General features: G+C 38.2%; 1 protein-coding gene across 1 annotated transcript; it reads right to left on the reverse strand.

Moving 5' to 3' along the window:
• On the reverse strand, positions 1-17,802 carry LOC107751299 (tetratricopeptide repeat protein 8). The gene is made up of 14 exons (XM_016566981.1): positions 17,577-17,802; positions 17,296-17,322; positions 16,899-17,019; positions 16,636-16,699; positions 14,793-14,943; positions 14,462-14,551; positions 14,225-14,269; positions 14,057-14,142; positions 12,999-13,086; positions 12,810-12,920; positions 12,553-12,692; positions 6,983-7,157; positions 6,394-6,516; positions 1-51 (listed from the first exon to the last, which is right to left on the reverse strand). The coding sequence occupies exons 1-14, from the start codon at positions 17,694-17,696 to the stop codon at positions 1-3; spliced, it is 1,392 nt and encodes a 463-aa protein (XP_016422467.1). The 5' UTR covers positions 17,697-17,802.
• Between the last annotated feature and the right edge of the window lie 570 nt (positions 17,803-18,372).

Genomic DNA, 18,372 nt, shown 5'->3' on the forward strand with positions numbered 1-18,372 from the left:
TTACTCCAGTTGCTGGCCCTCGTCTGATGATGACTCGTTTTCGATAGTTGACTACACCAGAACACAATGAGCCAAAAAAACCAAGATGAAATAGTCTGCATCCTCTTTTGCAGCAAAAGTTACATAAAAGTTATGACTTCAACTCAAAATGACTTCATTTCACTCTAATAAGGTTTTCCCTGAAATTTGCAAATATTAAAATAATTTAGCTGTAAAGATGTTTGCTTTGCCATCAGCTCCTTCTTCAGGCTTTCAATCACCTGGTCCTCTTTTGGGGTACAGGTTGTCTTTTTGCTCTTTTGCTGTCAAAATGACAATTTAAAGTTTTTCAGTACCAGGGATTCAATTCAATTCACATTTATTTTTACAATGCTTTTCACAAGACATATCGTTCCAAAGCAGCTTTACAGAAATGCATGTTTGTGTTACAATCAAAGGAGAACTATGCTTCATTATTGAAATGTACATTTTTATTTCTCCTAGATTCACATACAGAGGTGGCATAGAATCTCCACATTATCTCAATACTATTTTTATCTGTTATTACCTGTTTTGATGGCCGTTCATCCTCCTCTTCTCCTCCGTCTTCCTCCTGAGTGTTTGTTTAGATGTCTTCACTCTTTATGAATTCATCCCTCTTCTGAGGTCACTATAATTGTCTGTAAAAAAACAAAAAGAAAAAAAAAGGTTTTGTGTACAGTACATTGTGAAAAACTGGGTCCCTCAGCTTTTCCTAAAAGCAGCCTATTAGTTGTATGTATATGTGTGTGTGTGTGTATATATATATAATTTTTTTTAAAAATGCTGTTAAATATGCTTAGTCCGTCAAGATTAGTGATGCAAACCTTATTAAAAATGTTAAAGTTACTTACCACCGAAAATTAAAACCTTTGCGGGAAAAAGGGCTGGAGCACCTTTGTTTTTCTGCCTTAGTCCCACTTTTCACTTATTACAGCTTCAGCACCAAGCCTGGGACACTGTGCCATCATTTCTGAACAGTACTCATCCTACAGTTTCACCTACTTCCACGGTTTTGTCTTAGAAATAATATATGGCAAATGCCATTGTTAAATTGTTGTCACTAATAATTACGGTGTTTCTTTTATTTATTTATTTTTCTTGTCTGGTTCCTAAATAATAACAAACGTGGGTCCTGTTAATTAGGCAAGAGCACAGATTCAGAGGTGCGCGGACATATCACATGACAGACGGTCACTGCTCCGATTGTTTATTGTATTTGATTTATTTATTCTGAGATTCCATCAATGTTTTGTTGATAGCAGGTGCTTGCAGCATAAATAATGGCAAAACCTTCAGGACCTTACGAAAGGTAGGCTACTTGGAGGACAGCACAGAAAGAACTCCAAGGAGAACCAAGTTCAGATGGAATGCAAATGACATTATGGTAAAACATTATTATTATTATTATTATAGTATTTATGAAGCTAACCAGTGTTGTGGCGAATTTCAACTCCTTGCCAGAGGTTCGACTGTCCTCCGCGTGGCATCGGCGCAGAGAAATTATCGGTCACTGTGCCCCCTTACCTCTGGTGCCGTCTCCGTAGTGGGCGCCCTGATTTTAGTCAGTGAGGCAAGGTACTGCCCTGGGAAGGTCTCCCAGGCTGTTAAATACACAGATTAAAAGCAAAATGTTTTCATTTCGGTTTGTTCTTAGCAAAACATTTTTTTTTCGTTCAGGTTATGCAGAGCGAAATAAGAACGGTACTGCATTTAGAAAGAATTCTTATTAACTTTGCTATTATTCTTGAATTTTCAAACTGCTAACACTTTGCAGTTTCGAATTATGCCTTTACTGTATGACCAAAAATGACGGAGTAGTCTATTTGATGTTTTAGCCGTTTGATCGCGCCGGCGCCTCACGCACACACTAAGCTACTGCATTCATTGGAAATATCATTATGATATTTTTCTGTCGATACTGGAACGCGCGTGAACTACAAAGCCTATTTTACCTAATAAGGCTAATAGTTTAGCTTCAGCTACATCGCGAATATGGACACATTTGGATTTGTGCCTAATGAGAGAGGTAAGCCCAACTTTACCTTACGTTTCTTTATAAATTAATTTATTTTGGCATGTTTATTGTTAAGCATATACAGTATTATTATATACTGCAATTATATTTATCCAGAATTATATATTTTTAAATTCTTATTCTGTTCTGAAACGATTAAATTTAAAGGATTTGTTGTAAAGTGAGGGGAACTAAAATGTATGTGTGTATTTATAACATCAATTACTAGGCCTACATTATTTTTTTTCAGAAATGGAAGTAACTTAAAATGTTATTGTGTGTTTGTAATTGTAATATTTTTATCTATAGGCCTATACAGCAAAACTACAGAGCTTCCAGTAGGTTATTTTATGGAGCTGTAAACACGGGAATCTCCGACCCCATGCAATCTTTGACGAACACCCAATTCATATATCAAACTAGGGGATAAAAAATGCACACAGGAAACAAAAACTTCGAAAAATGATATGCGACCCGCCAAATGCTGGCCGAATCACAGAGATGCCGATTCGCACGGGACTAATATTATCACAGCTTCAGCGAAATATGGTAGGTCATTTGCGGGGGAATTTTTACTTTACAAATTACAGACATGGCCGATTCGCACGGGATTAAGATCGCAGACAACCTCCGCAATTATTACAAATGACTGGAGGTCACCAGCTAATACTAATCCCGTGCGAATAGGGCTTTAGTTTATTTATTTTATGATATTCCATCCTCGTGTGGATAAACATTGTTTGCTAAATGTCTTGAGAACATACTGAATTGTATTTTTGAAATCAATAAAAAAAACAATGATGATTAAAATACATAATTAAATAAAGGTCAGCGATGTTTGCTCTTTAAAGCTTTTTGTAACCAAATCTTTCCCCCCGAAGTTACACCACGACTTCACTGAACGATCAGCCATGGGTCCTGTAATATTATTTGGCTGTAAACAACATGATTCTTGTGCAGGCCTATATGCAATATGAGTGAAATAACGAGCACAGTGAATAAATGTTCACTAACGAGTCTTTGGCAATTGTCAGCCAATAATTCAATAATTAACTTTAAATAACATTTTATTTCTGACAATGTACTGCTTGTGAAATGTTTGCTATATATGTACATTAAAATAAATTTCAAAAGCCTCCATTAAATTGATCATTAACATTCTTTAAAAAAAATCGAACTTTCTATTTAAAATCATGTAAGACAAATGTATCACATTGCACTACTTTTTTTACAACATTAATAATAATAAATGCTATGGTCACGCAGGTTTGTTCACACATTAAACTCGTGGCCACGAGAAATGGATGTTGTTCCCTCAACACAGGATCTCTAGGCCACAACATTTTATCACGTTCCCACAACTTAATATCTCGTGGCCACAACAAAACTAAGTGAACCGAACATGTCCCCTCCCGTAGATTCACAATTATTTCTCACAATTTCTAGTATTTGTACAGGTTTTGCTTTTTTTTTTTTTTTTTTTACATCAAGAGTATTGTAATTAGAAATTCATTTAATTTGAAAGCGGATTTTTTAAACATGACAGCATTAATTAAAGTTTCTTAATCCATAAGGTCCATTAAGACATAGGCCTACCCGTTTAAATTAATTGTGCATCATAACAGCATTTTGAGATTTGAGAAGTGCATCTCCTGCGATTCATCAAAGCCACCGCATAAAAGCTCAAATTCATGCATGACAAACTGTACTTAATGTGTGTATGACTGCGATAAAATTACGAGATAATTATTCCTTCACAAATAAATCTCTAAATGAGGTGGTGTCTATTTTTATAGATTATGCAACATTTTAATTATTTTCAAAATAATATTTAAATTATTTTAAGTAGCAGTGGCTGGGACAGACTTTCAGATGCAATCGAATCCTGTTTAGGTGAAATAAGCCTGATCCAGAGCAGGTTTGAGCCGAGTTCTGTTGCTATCACAGCAACTCTAGGATGAGCTTCAAAGAACTTCACAATCCTGGATCATGTCAAATCACCCACAATAAAATCCAGCGTAAGAACAAAAGTCTTTCATGAGTCAAGTTGCCCATCCTGATGCAAATCCTGATCCTGTTCCTGATGCTGATCCTGATCCTGATCCTAAAGGCACATTTGCATGTCTTTCTAGTGAATGTATTACAGGGTCACTGCTTGCACTGTGTGAGTGCCACTACTGGCGGAAGTCATGCAATGAATTAAACTGGAACATCCTCAACTCTTACAATGCAGCGGATTTATTATTTACATTTTTCCCCCTTATGAATTTGTCTGATGCAGCATTCTATATGACTATGGGTATGCTTGGGCTGTTGGAGAAAATATAAAATTTACACAAACAAATAAAATATTAATACAATAAACTATGACTGAGTAACAAACATTTAGCTTAAGGTAGAAACAAGTATAATGTGGTTAAATCACAACATAATAAATATCTGATATATCATACACTAGAGTTGTGTGAGACGGAGGTAAATAAAGTGCAGTCTGCTGTGTTGCACTGGTATTTAGAGCTGCCTGAAGTGCACACATCGTCACCTTGGAATCAGAATCAGAAGAGCTTATTATTTATATTAATATGATAAACTATGACTGAGTAACAAACATTTAGCTTAAGGTAGAAACAAGTATAATGTCAATATACTGGATCCATGAAATAGTTCTTAAAGTGACAGCAGTCTAATAACCCTGCAGCTGTCTGTGTCATTCATGTTAATCAAACAACATCTTTTGTAGGCTATTACTTACCCGAGTAACACTGTTAAACCTGTCTAAAAAGCACAGGTAACTTCATTTGTATGTTTGTTTTATTAGGGCTCAAACCCTAGAGGGCACAAGACCCTGTTGTTTTACTAAAGATTATTATTGTTCTTTTTCAATCATTTGAGAGCATGTTTATCATTAACATGCTCAAAAACAGGAAGTCAGATATTTTGGTCTGAATGTGGATTCTTCTGTGAATTTTTAACTACTCCTCCATCATACTGTTCACACCAAACATTGGCCGAACATATATTTTACAGTTGGTCAGTGAAAAACATTGGAAATCTTTTCCTTTTCCTTTTGTCAATTAAATAAAAGTTAAAGAGAATGAACAAATCACAGATTCTTAATTCATTGCATTTCACAAAACATCCCAACTTTTTCTGATTTGCTGAAGTATCAAAATTATATATCTTATGTATATCAATCTTAAACGCTACACATTCTTTCACACTGGTGAATTTACAAATAGATTTATCTTCATTTGCTTTGTTTGTATAATAGTGAATCATTCAAACATTGCCGTTTCTTTTGCTATAGATTATTTATTTATTTTGCATTTCAGAATACAGAGATGCAAACTCATCATGGGCGAGAAAGCTGACAAAGACTACCTAGTTCTCATCACGTTTCCTTTTGGACGTATTATAAAATAACTATTATAACAAAGTTCACTACTTTACTGCACTGAAGTATAAAGTTTAGCAAGTGTAAGAAATCTCAAAGCCTCATGTCATTTAATAAATAAATAAATAAGACCAGACACCAACTGCCTAGTAGGGTTAATTATTTAACTTTTTAAACTAGTTAACTACAAATGAAAATTATTAATGCTTTAATAATTAAATAATAATGCATTAAATACATTTAAATATTTTTAGATTTAATTTAAAATCTCTAATTTTTTAGGACACGTCAAAAAGAGGCTTTAAGTTTGATCTTTAACTGTAGAAGCTGCTAAATATATTCAGCCAACACAGACTTGTTGCTGCTGTAGGTTTGTTACTCTGAGTTTATTCTGCATCACTTAATGCACAGCTTTATTTTGACATTGATTCGTCATGGTTTTGTTCCGTCCATTGCCACAGTTATCACTGTCAATCATAGCAAAGACTTTCAGAACAGTTTAGCAGATTCACTCCTGCAATTACACTGTGAATGGATTACATAGAGAAACTGGACAAAGGACGCTCCCTTTATAGCACAACTGACCGAGATCTCTCACGTGAAAACTCCTGTTATAATCAATGACTAACTACACACTGAACAATCAATCTCTTATTTACACGGTGCCTGTGCTTTTTTGTTATAACGGGAGCATTTGTGAGCGTGTAGTATTCAGTAATCTTGTGAAACTTTACAAATCAGACAAATGACCTATTTTTGGATTAAAAACTGCAAATTTTGCAAAAAACTTTAACGATACCCCTCACATATACTGACAGATTTTTCAAATCAATTTGATACCGATTCACAATCTCTGGATTCAATTCAGTATTCATTCATTTGAAAATATATGAAACAGTAGATGTAAATGTTTCTTAAGGAAAAAGTGTTGTGATGACATTAGTTATTGAGAGACTAAACTGACCTGCTCGATGCGGCCTTTCCGTAGCTCCAACACGGCCAAGTTATTGTAAGCTTCACCGTGGTTATTGTGAAAAGCCAAGGCCAGTTTAAAGCACTGGTACGCCAGAGTCAAGTCCCCAATGCCCTGCGGAATAGAGAGAGAGGAGAAAAGCCTGAAATGTCCATAATTTATTCATTAATAACTTGGGTCATTACAGACTGACATTAAGATTTTTTCAAAACCAGCAGATGTACACAAATCTCAGAAAATCTACAATAAAATAAAAAAAATTAAAAATCAATCCTTACTCTTTTGCCATTAAAAGAACATGTTTTGCCACTTGTTTGCCAGCAGAGGTTATATGAGAAGCACACCTGGCTTTCCATGCTCCGTTAAATGTTTGGTTTGCAAAAATACATTCTTTTAAGTGATATCAGTATGAATCTACCTCCTGTTTGGTCTGATTTAGTCTGACTGACTAAGTCTCTAAATCAGTTGTCAGATCACTGACGTGAGAGTTTGTCACAGCAGTGAGGGACAGTGAGCGGCATGCTCTCTCTCATCTGCACACTGTTACACAGGTCACATTGGGTTCTGAGTGTCTGCTCACCACTGCAACATGCCCCAGATTATACCAGATATCAGCCTGTTCCTCATCACTGGACACCAGGGCTAAAGCTCTCTCAAAGGACGACAGGGTCATATCATACTGCTGGGCGTAGAAACAGCACAGGCCCAGATTGTTATACAGCTGGCAGTTGAAGACCCCCATCTGCAGCAAGCGCCTAAAAAACAGGAGACAGAGGCTGAATTTACAGAAGATATGATGCAGAGATCCATTGTTGACCGTCACTAAAGACTCAAATGACTGTTTTAGGGCTGCTAATAACAATTATTTTTTCTATTGTTTATATTTTTGATTGGTCGATTAATCCAACGATTAACATTTGAATTATGCGCCAACACAGTTATTGGACTGAAAACGTTATTTCCCATTAACAATGATGTAGACACGTACTCTCAAGCCAGTCACAACTCTGAGTTTATGCTTATACTTCACATTTGCTTTTCAAACCGGAAGAACAAACCCCACCTTTTTTTTAAATCATAAACACAATGAGTGCTATCATTGTTTTCAGTGATGTGCAACCTGTATATATCTGTTAACTTCTGAAAATGTGTTACAGGGTTTCACGACCCTTTAAAATTCATAGTTCAGAAAATCCAGGACAGGTCTCATTTTTTGTCCCATGATGTTGACTACTCGGCATTAGTTCCACCCTCCCACAGCTTTACACTTTTCTCAATCAGTGTCTTCATGTGGAATATCCTAGATAATTTCCCAGATGATAGTTACGCTGTCATACTTATTGCCTGCTCACCTTTTTAGGGATGTTTTTGATAGCATCTGCTCTATGATCAAAGCTATAATAAATAGCTCTACTGTCTATGGGTTTGTTCCCTGCAAAAAACTCATTTCAGGGGGGAAGCATCACACCAATATTACTACATAATGCATATATAATATAATACATTGTGAGATTACATGCCTCATCACGATGAAGTACATGAATAGAGTTGCTCCTTTGATAGTCAGCCAATTTAAATGACATTAACACCAAAACTTAAAGCTGTCCTGCCTTCTCTTTTTCGTTTGCTTGCTCATAAGCTGTGTTAGCAGGGTTGGTTCATTCAATGGCAAATGTATATCGTCTGACAACTTGTGAACAAATCACCAATAAAAAGCTCTTAATACTGGAAGCAGGGCTTCTCTCTCACGCCCAGTTTTCAGGATATTGTATATGATTTGCAGGCATTGCATGTAATTTGCCGCTGAGGCTCCTGGGCCTTCTGGGAGAGGTGAAATGTCTGCAGTTCCAGTTAGTTTTAAAGAAGCCATTGTACAGCCTTTATTGAAAGATTCTCATCTTGACCCCACTGTATAGAATAATTACTGACCCATCGCCAAATTACCTTTCATCTCAAAGATGTTTAGAGAAGGTTATGTTGTCAGATAAATTTAAATTGGGTTTTATTGTTTTAAGCTTTGCTGAAGGTCACAAATGTCCTTCATGGTTTGTCTATTTTAATATTGTCATGATATTCTGTTAAAACGCCTTGAGTGTGTACTTTGGCACACAGGGCCTTGCATTACAGTGTTTTGCTTCCTATTGAAAGGGTAGGTGTTTTTTCTTGAACATTTAGTCTTTCTCTTCATCACCTGCACCCATTTCTGGTGGTGTTCCACAAGGATCCATTCTAGGCCCTCTCTAATTTCCATTTACTGTGCTTCCTCTGAGTTCTATATTTCTAAAATATAACATTACATATCTTTGTCATGCCAATGATTTCCAAATTTACCTTCCAATCAAATCAAATGATACTTGTTCATTTGACCATATTTTTCCATGCCTAGCTGAAATTAAGATGTGTAAATAATTATATTTTAAATGGATGAGATGCCGTTTCAGTTTTTGATCAACCCTCTACAATGCGAGTAAATCACTCGCATATGCAACTAAATGTTCATGCTAATCGATTAAATAATGTCTATCAATAGCCATTGGCTAATAAATAGTTAGATTTTACTCTCCAGCGTTTGAGTTAAAGAGTACGATTTTTTTTTTTTTACTCGTCTTCACTCGTCTTGAACACTCCGAGTACTTGAAAGTTTCGCTCTCTGTCTTTAAAGAGCACTATTCCAGTTCATCTCAATGGATGTGCAGCGTATTTGACCCCGACTCGCCATTGCTTATCTGAGAGCGCTCTGTGTTTCTCTCACACACACAAAGAGAGAGAGAGAGTCTTACATACTGTACCACGTAGAACTGACGCACTACATGTAAATTATGTTTTTTGTTGTATTTTCCAGTGCTCATTTGGAATTATTCAGCCTTTTTAAAACATGCAGAAGCCACTGCCGGTTTCTTCGGTAGTGGGCGGAACTAATGCGCAACCAGCAATCTCATTGGCTGGCACTCACCTATTACCGTTACTGTTTTGATTTCAGCAAATCATCTCAAGCAAATGCAGACAATGTGATTAATATTCATTACCAGCAGTTCATCAGGCCTTTTATGTTGTTTTTAGTAGTAGTAGTATCATCTTATCAGTATTATTGTTAGTTCTTTTTTGTTACACTGAATGATCAACAATGCCCTAAGTTCTAACCATATGGGCATCGGAAGCAAAATAAATGTGGGTGGGTCCTCCCCCAGAAAAAAAATTACTGGAGTATATGCCATTTTCTGTAGTGTGGTGCCTTTTAATTAACAGTGTCTATTTACACCTAGTGCAAATAGGGCGCCTGGTTGGCAGCGGCTATTTACTTCACCTCCGCTCACTAACGTGACATTACAAAAGATGGCTACTGAGCAACATTTCCAGTGGCGCAAGTGGTAACGCGGGTTGCGTAGTGTTTTTGATGCGAGCGACCCGAGTTCGCATCCACCTTTTGCCGAATTCGTTCTTCTCCCTTTTCACATCTCATATCACATCGGAAAGGCTTTTGTTTTCAATAAAAATAAAAATCAAGGAAATAATCGAAAAGTTGATATAAAGTATCAGGTAGGGTTAGGTGTATCTGAGCAGCAGATGCTGATGCTTTGTTTACTTTGCTGTGTGGCGGGAGTGCAGCAGGCGCGAGCAGTGAAAACACGGAATGGAGTTTAATTTATCTGGACTCTGAATGAGCCGAGTGGAATGGATTTGAGGAAGCAGCAGCGTGGAATTCAAGGCTGTAGCTAAATAGAGTTTAATTTATTAGGGCATTCGTCATGTGGAATGGATTTGACTGACGGCGCTCTGAAAAGTACACATATTCGCTGAATTAGAGACGGTAAAAGTGGGTGGGTCCAATATCATTGGTCTTCAAAAGTGGGTGGGTCCTGTGTCCCACCCTCATTCAATGGTTCCGACGCCCATGTATATATACTATATATTAGTGGTTCAACGGATCACAAAACTCGCAGTTCTGACCATATTACGGTTTTTGAGTCACGGATCGGATCATTTTTCAGGGTCAGCAGGGAAAAAAAATATTTAATGTAACTGCTTTGCATTAATTACTTAAAGTTAATTACTTCTTCAGTACCACAGCAAAAACTACTAGGCTAACTAAGAAAGTTCAAACATGATTAAAGACAAGTAAACAGTCAGTATAAAATAAGAACAAATACACACATTACAAGCATAGATAAATACAACCGAACAAAGTTACAAATAAAATAATATTGTAGTATTCAGGTACAGAAATGTAATAATTTAGTGTAAAATAACACTGCATAGTGTTCACTGTATAAATAAAAATATAGATGAATCTTTGTCAAAGCTGTGTTTTGTTGTTTGATTAGCTGTGCTGGTCAGACTACATGACTTGCTGTCTGTCTTGAAGTCATTGTGTTCACACTACATGACTCTATGTAAATGATCTGCAACAGAGCGTCACACAACAACTGTCACCCAACGACTCTACACGGTCCCCAAACCACGTTTTGTCACGAAAACACACGCGAGAAGTTGAACAGGAATGATGTGAAACAACACGTGAAACAGGAGTTGTTTATTTGAAAACTGACGTCGGGAAGAAATTAGTGCTGCAAGCTGTTTGTGTGATGAAACATTTCGCTCCATTTCTTCTGTCCAAACTTTTCTTAAAGCCGTGTTGCTGCTGCTGTTTTTCTTCCGCTGACCTCGACCCATGTCTTGCTCTCTCATTGGGTGTAGCTCGTAGAGACACCTGACATCACGTGATGTCGAGTCGGCCGACCGGTCCAGATATGCTAGATATTTGTTTGGCGTCGGCGAGACTCTTTGATGCATCGTAGTGTAGGGTATCAGACCGAATCAGACAATTTAAGATTTGATAAAGAACAGTTGAAACACGAGGAGCCGAATTCCGCAGAGGCCCAAGACACAGGTAAGTCAGACAAAGATTGCCGCGCGCTGATCACCCGCTGATTTTCCCCTAATCACAGCCCGACCTGTCGGCGAGCTCGTTAACTTGCAAATTGTGCTTAAAGTCCTGTAGTGTGAACTTGGCTTAAATGACAGAAGAAGGTATTTGTAGGCTGCTGTCCCTTTAAGACCTGATGCACAGATCCAATATAATGATACACATCCGATTTCTTTCTCAGCTGTTTTCATTCACGTAAGACATAACCGATGGCATTTACGAGAGTGATTGTCGAGATGGGTATTTTGTCATAATTTTGTGTGTATGTGTCTGTTCAAACGCAAGGAGATGCGAAAGAGGATTCAGTTCGGTGTTCACGCGCTGTCTGAAACACGAATGTGTGTGCGGCTGAGCGCAAAGAAAACAGCGTGCGAGTACCAAATTAAATGCTCTTTCTCCTCTTCTTGTGCTGGAATGGTTTAAAATCGCTTGAGTGTGTAAACACGTACAAATGATAAACTTTCACTCTACTATGGTTCAATTTTGTAATTATTCCATGGATCACATGTGTGCCGAACCGTGGGGCCTGGTCCGTATGGATCACGGATCAGTATACATACAGTATATATACACACACACACAAACACATATATTAGTCTGGTGAGTAAACTAAAAAATTTACCAGCAATGGCAATTCTATTGCCAATGTGTCCGTAGAGGGTTATTTATACTGTTTCATGAACTTTATAAAGTTTTAAAAATGGTCCAAAATTTGTAAGAATGATGTTTATATCCTTATGTTCACTCTCCGTGAAAAACATTCAATTTAAAGGGGCATGTCAAGAGTTTAAATCTCCAATCAGAGCTTTTTCTTAAAAAGATACACTTTCTGCCCAGTGTTTTACTTAATCTTCCCAACCTGGCAACCATAAACACTCTCTCTGTGGGCTGCTAAAAAGCACTGATGATCTGAAAACCCTGACAAACATGTGTGCTGGAGTTTAGCGATCTCCACTGACATATTCTGCTCTAATTAAATAGTCATACAGTCGCTTGTGCTGTTTGCTGCTACTAAATTTGCAAACAAACAGAAACAAACTGTAATAAATCCAAACTGAATTTCGGCCAAACTGTTTGCGATTGTGGTTGCTGAATAAATGCACTTACGCAACCTTTGTGCTACATACAAAGTAAACTTTTTAAATCATTTAGAAATACTGGAATTAGGAATTTAGCTGTTTTAAACATGTTTTTATAATGTGAAAGAAAGAAAGAAATAAAGTCACCTGTAAAAGCGCAGGGCGATCTCTGGCTGGTCTGTGTAAAAATGATTGCTGCCAATACAGGCAATGGCCTCCACATGTGTGTTGTCCTGCTTTAATACTTCTTTATAGTATTCTGTGGCTGAGATCATGTTATTCATTTCCTGATGGAGACAGGGAGATTATTCTATTACATAAGACAAATTAATCTGAAGTATAATAAATGATGTGAACATTAAAAAAAGACAAATACCAAACAAAAAAGACAAATACACAGATACCTCTTGGATGCGTGCGATTCCCGTGAGCAGTGTGACCTCGGCGGGGAAGTGATCCAAGCCTTGCTTGAACACATTCAGAGCAGTGATGGGCTGATCAAGCCGCTGATACACCTGCACAGCACAAAGAGCTCTCACTGGGAAGTACTTACAGCAAGCTGAACACAATAAAGCTAGACCTGTCAATGGTACCTTTGCGAGGTAGAGGTAAGTATCAACAAACTCTTGGTGTGTGAGCGCTGATCTGAACTGCTTCTCAGCTTCACGGTGCAAACCCAATCTACAAACACAATTGGTTCATTGGAAATTGGCATTAAAACACAAAGAAACTCTCTACCAAAAATGAACATTAGCTGAAAATGTGCTCATCCTCAGGTCATCAGAGAGCAGGATGAGTTTGTTTCTTCATCAGATTTGGAGAAATGTAGCATTGCATCAGTGTCTCAGCAATGGATGCTCTGCAGTGAATAGGTGCCGTCAGAATGAGAGTCCGAGATGTCTCAAGATGTGATGGACTGGAGTGCTGTGGATTACTTGTGGATTATTGTGATGTTTTTATCAGCTGTTTGGACCCTCATTCTGACGGCACCCATTCACTGCAGAGCATCCATTGCTGAGACACTGATGCAATGCTACATTTCTCCAAAATCTGATGAATGAAATGAGTATTACATGTGGAAATATCTTGAAAACTTTTACTGCTTTTTTAGTATAACAGCCACCAAGATGAACTAATGGTGAAAAGTGTTGATTGCAGCATGATATTTAGATCTACTCCTGTTGCATCACAGGTTGCAGCCCTGCACTGTAGCCGAACACAGTCGTTTCTACTGAGCTTGCTGTACATGAAATAATCACAATATAGAGAACAGCTGGTTTTCACACTACTAACAGGAACAGTGTGACTAATGTCACTAATGCATTAACAGCAGTAAAGCACGTCTGTACATGAGCACTTACATATTACCAGCCCATCACAGCTCATGATATGCTGTTTCAGATTTTTATATTATGTTTCTCAGGCTTAGTTTATAAAGTTTTTTGCACTAAAATCGTCTTTCTCTACCTAACAGCAGACACTGTTTCGGCCAAACAAGTCAACTTTGACAAAGGGTACTTGTTTGGCCGAAACGTTGGTAATAAACAAACAGTGCTTATGGGAGTGTGCAGTTACATTTTTTCTTCATTTAGTCTGCTCCTTTAACTTGCACCTCAAAAAGGTGTGCGTTTCTTTATTGACTGATTCTCACCTGTAATAGCATTTTCCCAGTTGTACTTTCCACCACCAGTCTTTGAACTGAGCATGTTCAGTGGCAAGAGCAGCCAGATCTAACGCCTGCAAACGGGCAAAAAGGAACATGTAATGTCTGAAACACAGCAAACAGCTATTACCACAGAATGATGAGAGACCTACTTACATTTTTTACATCATTTTCAAGATGGAAGATGTATTCAAACAAGGTCTTGTGTATGAGAGGGAGAGACAAGAGTTTATAAAATCACATCTTAGGTGCATTAGTAAAATATTATGATGTTTAATACACACAGATATTACATTAGATCATAATTAAAAGGAACTACTTGATTCACAATGTAAGTTTTTCAAGAAACATCAAGAAGTTTTACATGCAGTTTTCCAGTTAGGTTAAATATACCTTGGACAAGTTCGGTCTCTTGCCATACTTTGCTAAGTTTAACCTAGAAAGGTTAATGAAAGGTTCATCCGGATTTGTTAGCATGGAGGCCTGACACGGTAACAAAAAAGACAGTTACAACACTTCATACAAATGTTTGCAAGTCAAACTGAAAAACTGTAGAACAACAGAATCAGGAAACTACTGTATAAAGTCCAGTGCAACAGCTGACGCTTCAGTTTAATGTGCTTTGCTGGCATGACAGATCACTGTACGTATATACTGTGTGTAGTGAGGAAATCAATGCTATCCATAAAATCAGTTCTGAAGGACACTAAACACAGCATCTTACCGTTCCCAACCTGACAAATCTGCCGGAAGCACTGGTGACTGGACGAGCTGTTCGTGGGGTTCTGATGGCCTGCTCCATAGTTTCTGGTCTACCAGACAGTGTACTGGGCCTCACAAACCCTGTGACGGGACGCCCCGACTGAGTCATCGGTCTAGGACACATAACACCATTAAATATCTCAATGAGGAATTGACCCTCATATGAGCAATAACTTACACATGAGAATAAAGGCAAGGATTACAGGGCTACATGACTTAATCAAGCATCATATTATAGTTCATTTGACAACAAATATGTAAACAGAAGCTCTCATATTGAACAGCAAAAAGCACAAACTAGCAAACGATGCATTAATCTCCAAATTAAGCCATGCTTTGTTTGTGATTTATTGTTTGAATTTTGTAAGAAGGTGAAAGCTGAAACTTTACTTCATGTCAAAAGATCTCACAGTGCTGTTTAGTGTTGCGTGACCGAGACTCATCAGCGAGTAAACACATCTGCTCTAGTGAGCTCCGTATGACGCGCTTTAAATGAGTCGCACTGTTTTGTTCTGCTTCTAGCGCATAAACGTTATATCGAACATTTATCGTTTTATTGAGGAAAATTATATTGTGATAATTATGGTTATCGTTTTATTGCCCAGCCCTAATCACTAGTGTCCACATGTCTGACCTATGTTTAGCGGTTGTAGATTATCCACATTATGAGCATGAAATACACACTGATACAGTCAAAACACGCAATCAGAGAAACTAATTAAACTAATTAAACATCAATGATTTGGCCCTCCGAAACGATTTCAGCTGAAACTGAGAATTGATGTTTTGGCAGAACGTTTTCAGTTACTGAAATTTCAGTGCATCACTACGTAGAACTAGGGCTGCACGATACATCGTTTCAGCAGCGATATCACGATGTGCGCATCCACGATGTTTAGCATACTGATCGTTATATTTATACTGATCGTTTTCTTTGCTCACACACAGACACTGTGTCTACACTGGACGCAACACATCGACCGCTGCAAATCATTTGAACTTTGTGTCAGTACGTCATAAACAGAACGTGGCATCAGTTTACTGTCGGGGATTTGTCGTGTCGCGCCGCATCCAAGACAGCATCACTGATTATAATGGGTTCTGTAGTATTTTGTCGTCCGGTGTAGACACGGTGAGAGTCACGCAGACGCACATGACACATACACGCGAAATTATGCCAAAATGCATGTCTCTGCAAGTATCTTTGCAAACACATTTGCTTATGGCTTGGGTGAAGGTTAACAATTGAGAAAGAAAACGGATGTGTAACAGTATATTCAGAGCAGTTTAATGTTCCTGAGGCTTTCTGTGCCATGAATGTTAATCAAACAACAAAACACTTTTGTAGCTTTAACACAGATTTAATCTATTTAATTTATACAGTGAAGACTATGCAGTGTTATTTTACATTTGATTATTAAATTTCTGTACCTGAATACTGTTAGACTTACCAAAAAAATATAAAGCACTGCTTCATTTGTATCTTTGTTCTGTTATATTTATCTATGCTTGTAATTTGTTTATTTTCTATGCTGATTTACTCACCTATAAAATCACCCTAATCATTGATTATTTTTTCTATTTCAAGTCATCTAGTTATTTATTTTTTTCATATCGCAATATATATTGCAGAAAAACAAAATATCGGAATGAGAGTTTTTTCCAAAATCGTGCAGCCCTACTTAGAAAAGCAGAGCCAAAGCACTCCCGTACTCTAATTACTACAACAGTACTGCTAGTAATCTACAGCTTCAGGCTTCAGGCGTTGTAGTTTAAGCAGTCTGAGAAAGCAGATGAGGCCGCACCTGACCGCTGGAGTGGGCGCTGCTCCCTGACTCGTTCCTGGAAGCCTCAGTGACGTTCCTGGACCTGACGAAACCAAAACATGTGCAGAAGAAATGGAGAAACATACATCTCTGACAGATGTCTGGGGCTTATAGACATTAAAGCACAGTTCCTGTGAAGCTGTTCACTACAGACCTGGAACATCTGAGCTGCACTATATACAAATAATCTTGACTTGATGGGCTGAAATGTAAATTATTTTGCTGGGACAATTAATACTCACGTGCAACCTGGGCGATGGAGCTCTCGTCCAACATCATATCAGCGATGCCTTCCTGATCCACCTCCACCTCATCGATGTACACCATCTCCGTCAGAGCTCTCGTCTTCAAGCTCCACGCCGCCTAAAACCCATCAGACCACATCAGCTTCAGCTTCAGAGGAGGCTGGTGATCACAGCTCTTCAGATCATCCAGTGTGTTACAGTTAAAGGGACAGCAGGAGTTCACTGAAGGAAAAGGTTGAGCAAAGCTAACAGAGGGAATACTGGACAAATAATACGGGGAATGCAGTACAGGGAATACTGTGAGTAACATAGAGGAAATATTGGGAACATAATTATTATATTATTATAATACGGAGCAGTTGATGAGCTTCATGAAAATTTTACAAACAATTACCTCAGAAACATGACAAGTACCAGGCTCCTTGGCAAACACAGTAATGGGAAGAGTGTGAACACTTCAGATCAGACATTGATGTGTAGTAGCACATAATCAATAAAACATGCCTGTATGTACTCTAACAGGTTTAATGAACATCATCAGATCGTTAAATGTCAGGAAACTTTTGGAGTTCAGAATCTGACCGCAGGAAATGTAGTACACTGAATCCAGTCATACCGTTATAATGCGCTTATGAGCGCTAATCTCTCTCAGCTAATCGCTAACTGCTCACTAACCTGGTCATACGGGCTTCCTGACAGGAGCTTTGAGCAAATATCGGCGCATCTCTGGAACCTCCGCCTCCTGTAGCTGCTCCAGGCCAGAAACAGCGGGTCCATCGTGACTGTCACCTCCATCTGCACCGCTAATAAACCGACAAACGTTACCGAGAAATGATGCCGACTGCTCGACGAGCGCTAACCCTTTGCTGACGTCAGCACGCATCACGTTACCCTGGCAACGCAGAGGCGGGGATACAGCACGTGCGGAACAAACACAACTAACAGGAATATATTGTAAGCGAGCATTTTAAGAAATACAACAATCCATTTGAAGAAAAATCTGTTGCGATTCAAAATAACACCACAGTTCTTTGGTAATGATGTGTAATGAAACATTGATGCATAATGATAGTAATAATAAAAAAGCGATAATTTTTTTTACAGCTTTTAATAATTTCAGCTGGTTTGGGCAACTAACCCAACTGCAGAAACGCACAGGTGGTTTTCAAATGAAACAATGTTACACCAACACAATTCCCGCCATCATTTCTAGACTCGCGAACCGGAAGTGACGTGTTGCGGCGAATCGCGCTTGGGAGAGCTGCTTTTTGATCGGGTTCACACGATGCTTTAGTTTTATATTTTAACACCGTAAATTCTAAGCTGTGCTGTGTCGTGTGTTTGTTTGTTTGATTGTTTGCTGATGTGTGACGGATCAGTGTGCGTGTGTGTCTGTCTGTCTGTCTGTGTGTGTGTGAGTGAGTGTGTGTCTGTCTGTCTGTGTGAGTGTGAGTGAGTGTGTGTGTGTGTG

The sequence above is a fragment of the Sinocyclocheilus rhinocerous genome, unplaced genomic scaffold (assembly GCF_001515625.1).
Source record: "Sinocyclocheilus rhinocerous isolate Xijiao unplaced genomic scaffold, SAMN03320098_v1.1 scaffold1884, whole genome shotgun sequence".
NCBI lineage: Eukaryota > Metazoa > Chordata > Actinopteri > Cypriniformes > Cyprinidae > Sinocyclocheilus > Sinocyclocheilus rhinocerous.